At 39.5% G+C, this 7500-nt stretch overlaps 1 protein-coding gene across 3 annotated transcripts in view; it reads left to right on the forward strand.

The window, feature by feature from the left end:
* Positions 1-7500, forward strand: part of LOC113829334 (uncharacterized) — a 90067-nt gene that overhangs the window by 61119 nt on the left and 21448 nt on the right. For all 3 annotated transcript variants that reach the window (XM_070143265.1, XM_070143264.1, XM_070143266.1), the window contains 3 exons: positions 1237-1362; positions 2020-2132; positions 3444-3576. In XM_070143265.1, the coding sequence (XP_069999366.1) occupies positions 1237-1362; positions 2020-2132; positions 3444-3576 (372 nt within the window). The remainder of the gene's footprint in view (positions 1-1236; positions 1363-2019; positions 2133-3443; positions 3577-7500) is intronic.

The following is a 7500-nucleotide window of genomic DNA, read 5'->3' on the forward strand; positions in this document are numbered from 1 at the left end:
TTATTTCTCTATTCATGATTCAGTCGCTTTAAAGGGTTTCTGATTCCTTTTTCGGGTATTTATGATAAGTAATTTATGAGTTCGCGAATTTATATTTTTCCATTCATGTTTATACTTTATATTCAATCGTATTTTTTCACTCATGACTATAATTCTTACGAATTTTCTATATATTTTATTTCAAGTTGACGAAATTCATTCCTTATATCCGATTTTTAGCAATTTCTAACAGATCTTTGCTGCTAATAGAAAGCAGTTTAATGATACATTCGAATCTATAACAAAGGAAGACGAATGAAAAAAAAAGATAAAATATTTGTTTATGACTGTATATGAGAAGTATAGATAGATCGATAAGTACATCTCTAGACAGATAGGTATAAATTCATGTATTCTTATTTACTTCAGTGTTCATGTATGCGTGCATGTAAATGCGTGCGTACGTGTATATATTCATAAGGGTGTGTGTTTTTGCATGCGCATATTTTTTTATGAGTCTATGCTTGAGTACTTGGATGTAAATTTGCCAGCGTGTGCTTCTATATGTATACATATAAAATATTAAACACATTTCCCTGCATGTATTTCCACACGTATTTGTACATGTATACCTAAATCACCAACAGACATAAACTAATCATTGTCTTCTCAGATCCCAAACCCATAAAATCTATAAAATCATTAAACACATTTCCCTGCATGTATTCCCACACGTATTTGCACATGTATACCTAAATTCCCAACAGACATTAATTAATTGATCATTGTCCTCCCAGATTCACAATCATAATCCATGAAATAAACATATTTTCCTGCAGGTATTCCCACACGTATTTGTACATGTATACCTAAATCACCAACAGACATTAACTAATCATTGTCTCCCCAGATTCAAAACCATGATCCATAAAATCATTAAACACATTTCCCTACATATATATCCACACGTATTTCTATATATATACCTAAATTTACCAACAGACATTAACTAATCACTGTCCTCCCAGATTCACAACCGTAATCCATAAAATAAACACATTTTCCTGCAAGTATTTCCACACGTATTTATACATGTATCCGTAAATCACCAACAGACATTAACTGATCATTGTCCTCCTAGATTAAAAACTATAATCCATAAAATAATCAAACATTTCCCTACATATATATCCACACGTATTTCTATATATATACCTAAATTTACCATCAGACATTAACTGATCATTGTCTTTTCAGATTCAAAACCATCGGCTACGACCAATACAGAGATAACTGCGAATTGAGTAGCGAAGGCGCAGGAAACCGTTACAATTTCTTGACTGATGATGACTTTGATTTTTACGAAAAGTCGAGGAACTGCAGGTAAGTTTTTTTTCGTTTTCATTAAGGTGGAAGATGATGGTGATGGTGGTGATGGAAGATGGTGATGATGATGGTTATGATAATGAGGAGGACAATGTTATGTAAAATGTGGAGTTGTGTTGATGGTGATGGAATTTATCATAATGATAATTATCACATGCATAATTATAACAATAGTGATGATAATGGCAATAGGAATGATAACGATGACAATAACAAAGCAACAACAACAATAATAATAATACAAGTGATAATGATAATAACATCAATCATGATAATAATAATGTTGATAATGATTACGATAGTAATGATAATAATGATAATAATAATGATAATGATAATAATAACAATGATAGTTGTAATAATAATGATAACAAATAGTGACAACAATAATCATCATCATAATGATAACGATAGTAATAATGATACAAATGATAATAATACTAATGATAGTAATAATGATAATGATAGTATTATTAATAATGATGATGGTGATAATGATAATGAAAATGCTAATTACAATTATGATAATCAACATAATGTTAATAACATCACAAGTAATAACGACAATGAAAAAGATAATGATATTGATACTGATGATGATAATGACAGCGAAAACGAGAGTAATAATATTACCAATTTCCTACCTTTCGACAGAAACAACGGCAACAATAATTATGACCACGGCAACCATAATCACAATAACTATGGCAACAATAATTATGGCAACAATAATTATGGCAGCAACAACAACTATGGCTTCAGAGATGGTACGTTATAAGTTCATGTTAGCATTCATACACTGTACACATAAGAATACACCTGTCTTCTATATACAATTTACTACCGCATGTATACAACATATGTACAAATACATATGCATCCTCATGAATGAAAACACACATTCAAATAAGCAGAAATGTGTTCAGACTAACGCACACACGTATTCACACGCACATATATATTCACATACACACGTATACATAAATTCACATTCACACACACATATATATTCAAATCAATGTACACATACATGGTTATACAGGCTCACAGAACCATAGATATACATTCAGCATATACAGTACATATATACATATATATGTATAATATTTTTTTTTATGCAAATTAAAATTCAGGTGATCTTAGGCCTACCTAACATAATGTCTCTTTATCAAGGGTAATTCCAAATGGTATGTGCTTCCCATATCATTTGTGAAGCAAAAAATATATAAAAATAAAAGGAAAAGAGGTTAAAAATAGAACAAAACAGTAACCTGAAAGTCATACAAAAACATTAAATCTAAATATCAATTTTTTTGTATAGAATTGGAAAACCAAAACAAACATCTCTAAGTAAGAAAAAACAGAAAACAATCATATATCAAAGAAATAAACCTTTATTGCATTCTTTTTTCCTCCAACCACACAAGAAAATAACCTTTATTGCATTTTTTTTTTTTTTTTAATAACCCTTATTTCACTCTTTTCCTTCAACACACAAAAAATTACCTTTATTCCAGCGTTATTTCAATTATCCCCAAACCACACACACACAAAAAAAAACTTTATTCCAACTTTTTTTCCCCAACCACAGAAAAAAAAACTATTCCAATTTTCTTTCATCCAACCACACAAGAAAATAACCATTATTTAAACTTTTTTTTCCTTTTTTGCTCTCCAACCTGAAAAGAAAACAACCTTTATTTCACTTTTTTCTCCAACCAAACAAGAATATAACCTTCATTTCCCCTTTTTTTTCTTTTTTTGTTCTCCAACCACACAAGAAAACAACCTTTATTTCACTTTTTTTTCCTCAACCACACAAAAAATAGCCTTTATTCCAACTTTTCCCCCGAACCAGACCCCAAAAAAATTATTCCAACTTTTTTTCCTCCAACCACACAAGAAAATAACCTTTATTTCTTTTTTTTTTCTTTTCTCTTTTATGTTCTCCAACCACACAACTTTTTTTCTCCAACCACAAAAAAATAACCTTTATTTCTTTTTTTTTCTCCAACCACACAACTTTTTTCCTCCAACCACAGAAAAAAATAGCCTTTCTTTCCACTTCTTTTCCCCAGAGTGCTTCCGCCTGGCCAAAACCGAGACGACGGTTGAGCTCCCACGAGAACGGTTGGACGTGAGAGACATCAGAGAGTGTGAAATGGAGTGCAAGAGGTCCAGGAGGTTCACCTGTAGATCTTTTGCCTTCAGGTGAGTGTACTAATTAGCGAGAGAGAGAGAGAGAGTAGAAAATGGTAGTGTACATAATAATCGGAAAATAATGGGATAAGTTGTAGTCTATAGAATGAGGATAGTGTTCCATACCAGGTATCAGTGGGTAGTGTGTGGTGGTGTTGATATGGTGTAGCGATTGTAAATGTAGTGGGGACATGGTAGTTACTGAACATGGTAGTTCGTTGGAAAAATAAGATTTAGATTCTAGAGGGTATAGTGTATACTAAAGTAGGAATTACATATTATGTAAATAGTGTTATTTTGTGGTATTGTAGTTTGCATGCTCTTTTGGTGTAAGATTTTCTTCAGTTTGATTAGTATGTAGTGCTGAAAATTTTTCATAAACAGAGAGAGAGAGAGAGAGAGAGAGAGAGAGAGAGAGAGAGAGAGAGAGAGAGAGAGAGAGAGAGAGAGAGAGAGGCAAGGAGAGAGAGATAGATAGATAGAGAGAGAGAGAAAGCTAAAAGAGGAATTGGAGATATTTGAAGAGAAAAGAGAGCAAACAAAGTGACCATCTTTGTACAGCAAAAGCATTTTATGACCATCTGTGCAGTTCGGACATCACACAGTCCACATCGCCTGTTCAGAAAACCTTTAGTTATTTTCCCACGACAGAAAAAGCAGAATTTCTTGTACAAAGTCCTCTCCACAGTTTCACATTCCCACATTCATTCCATGTAGGCTGAGCAGTTTTCTTGCATTTCGAGAGACTGCACTGGAATGTTTTTCGTGCGTGCAGACTGCTGTATAATACCACCAATGCGAAAGTTTGTGATTTTTAGGATTCCGTTCGTCACAACTACCTTGTTTTGTAGTAAGTGGTAGTTACGGGAGCTCTTCTTTTATTCTACTTTATTTTATTTCTTACTTGTTTTCTTTTATTCTACTTTATTTTCTTTCTTACTTGTTTATGCGTTTATTCATGTATTCACTTATTCTTTCATTGCAAGTCGAAGATGCAATTTAGAAATTGGTTCTAATCGGTTGAATGCAACATGTTTTGCGCAAGATTGATTCTGAAATAATTAACATCACCCTGTTAATTATCAAATCATTACCAGCGTCAACCAATCAATCTGTAATCATCCATGACCAATTTACAAATTGCATATCTTGAAATTAAAACAGCCACAAGGTCTTGACGTTCAGTTGAATGTTAAGTGTTGCAGTGTTGCTAGTTGCTAAGAACAAACCATAGTTCCTTAGTCTCGTTGCATTCCTTCACGTTGTCGGAACAGAGAAATGAGAAAGAATTAAAATGTTAAATGCATTTCTGTTGGATATTCGCTTCTAAACGACCCAAGAAAATATAAAGAACGGCTATTAAACAAACTTTTATCCCGCCCAATATCAAGTTTATTCGAAAGTTCACTTACAGTGCGATAAAAACATGGAAGATATACCGTATATAATGACATACTTGATTTTTTTTCTATCATATCTGAGGTCATCAAAAGCCAAGGTCAAAAATAGGTCAACACATCACCAAGCATTCGTATGATGGTCTCAGTATGACCTCCCCCCCCCTCTCCAGCTAGCGGATTGAGTCCCCCCCTCCCCCCCCCCCCCCAGCTCCCTCCCTATTCTCTCCTCAATCACTTCAACTCAAGCCACTCCTTCTCGTCTTTCTTCTCTCTCCTCATTCTCTTCTTGCATTTCTTTTTCTACTATCTTCTCTTCCTTTCCGACTTCATTCTATTTGCTGCTTCCTCTTTTTACTCCTTCCTCATTCTTCTTTATCTTTTTATTCCCCCTCTTTGCTCTCTTTACTTTTTTTTTTTTTTTTTTTTTTTTGTTTTTTTTTGTTACGTCTCCCAATTACTTTCTTATTCACTCTCTATCTACCTCTTCCCTACTCTTTCTAATACATTCAGTTCCTCTTCCCAGTTACTCCTTCTCCACTCCCCCTCACATCCTCACCCTCACTCCCCGCTCCTTCCTCACTTCCTTCTTCCCCACTCCCTCCTCACTCCCTCACTCCCTCCTCACTCCCTCATCTTTTTTACCCCTTCGCCTCCTTTCCTTTCTCTTCACTCCTTCGCATCTTCTTTACTTTTTCAAGCTCACTCCCCACTCCTTTTACACTCCTTTCCCTTCCCTCTTACCTCATCACTCCCTCTCCTCAGTATTTTCTCACTCCCCATCTTCCTTATCTTTCCAAGCTCACTCCTCACTCCCTTCTCCCCTCTATCCCTTATCTCCTCTTTCTCCTTCCTTCTCCCCCTCTTCCTCTTACTCCCTTCCCTCCTTACTCCATCACCCCCTCTTCCTCCTCCCTTCTCCCCCTCTCTCCCTTATTCCCTCTTCCTTCTTCCTTCGCCCATCACCCCCTCTTCCTCCTGCTTTCTCCCCCTTATTCCCTTTTCCTTCTTCCTTCCCCCTCATTCCCCTTACCCCATCAACCCGTCTTCCTTCTCCCTCATCCCCCTTACCCCATCACCCCTTCTTCCTTCTTCCCATCTCCCCTTTCCCCCTTCCCCCTTCACCCCCCCTTCCTTCTCCCTTCCCCTCTCACACCATCACCCCCTCTTCCCTTCTCCCCTTTACCCCATCACCCTCTCTTCCTCCTCTTTTCCCCCTTCCCCCATCATCCCCTTTTGCTTCTCCCTTCCCCCATTACCCCCTCTTCCTCCTCCATTCTTCCCTGTCCCCTTCTCCCTCTCCCCCATCACCCCCCCCTATTCTTCCTCCTTCCCCCCTCCTCCCTTCCCCCATCACCCCCCCCTTCTCCCCCTCCTCCCTTCCCCCCATCACCCCCCTATTCTTCCCCCTTCCCTTCCCCCATCCTCCCCTCCTCCCTTCCCCCATCCCCCCCTTCTCCCCCTCCTCCCTTTCCCCCATCACCCCCCCCTATTCTTCCTCCTTCCCCCCTTCCCTCTTTCCCCCATCACCCCCCCCTTTCCTCCCCCTTTTCCCCCTTCCCTCCATCACTCCAACAACCCCTCCCCCACCCTATTCTTCTTCCTTCCCCCCTTCCCCCCATCACCCCCCCCCTTCCCCCCACTTCCCGACACACTGACCCGCTCTGTGCGTTCCCTCTCCCTTCCCGGTGCGATTGGTGAAAAATTACCCACGTTTGTCTTCGCCGGTACTGCCTCCTCCTCCTCCTCGGTATCCGTGTGTTCTGTGGGGATCGCTATCGTCATTGTCTTGTCTCCGCGGGCGCTGTTGATGATGGGGTTGGGAGGGGGGTGAGTAGGAAGGATGGGGGGGGGGTGAGGGGGGAGAGGGGTGAGATGGTGGGGGGAAAGGGTGGGGGTGATTGGGTGGGGGAGGGTAGAGGGGGAAGGATGGGGGGAGTGAGGGGAGGGGTGAAGGGGGAGGGGGGAAGGGGAGTAGTAATGGGATGGGGGAGGGAAGGAGGAGGGGAGAAGGGAGGGGTGAAGGGGTGGAAAGAAAGGGGGAGGGGGAGGGGTAGGGGTAAGGGTAGATGAGGGAAATTACTAAAGGGAGCAGTTACGAAGGAGGGGCTGTAATGGAGGGTTGGAGGAAGGAAGGATGGAGTGAGGGAAAGAATGGGTGAAGGAGGGAAGGATGGAATGGAGGAGTGAGGGAGGGAGGGGATAAAGAGGAAGAAGGGAGGGAGTGTTAAAAGAGGAAGGGTTATAGGGGGAAACAGGGGAGGGTACAAGGAAGCGGAAGGAGAGAAGGAGGGAGGAATAGAGCAAAGGGAACGAGTAAAGAGAGGGAATAATGACGATAGAGAAAGAAGGAGTTAAGGTAAGGAAGGGTCAACAGAGGTAAGGTTAAAAGAGAGGAAATGAGGAGGAACGGAAGGAAGTAAGGAAGGAGGGAAGGAAGTAAGGAAGGAGGGATAGGGTAAAGTGAAAGAGGGATTGGATGAAACAAGGAGGGAATAGCAGAAAAGAATAATGGAGAAGCGAAGGGGGAGGAAGCAAG

The sequence above is a fragment of the Penaeus vannamei genome, chromosome 30 (assembly GCF_042767895.1).
Source record: "Penaeus vannamei isolate JL-2024 chromosome 30, ASM4276789v1, whole genome shotgun sequence".
Classification (NCBI taxonomy): Eukaryota; Metazoa; Arthropoda; class Malacostraca; order Decapoda; family Penaeidae; genus Penaeus; species Penaeus vannamei.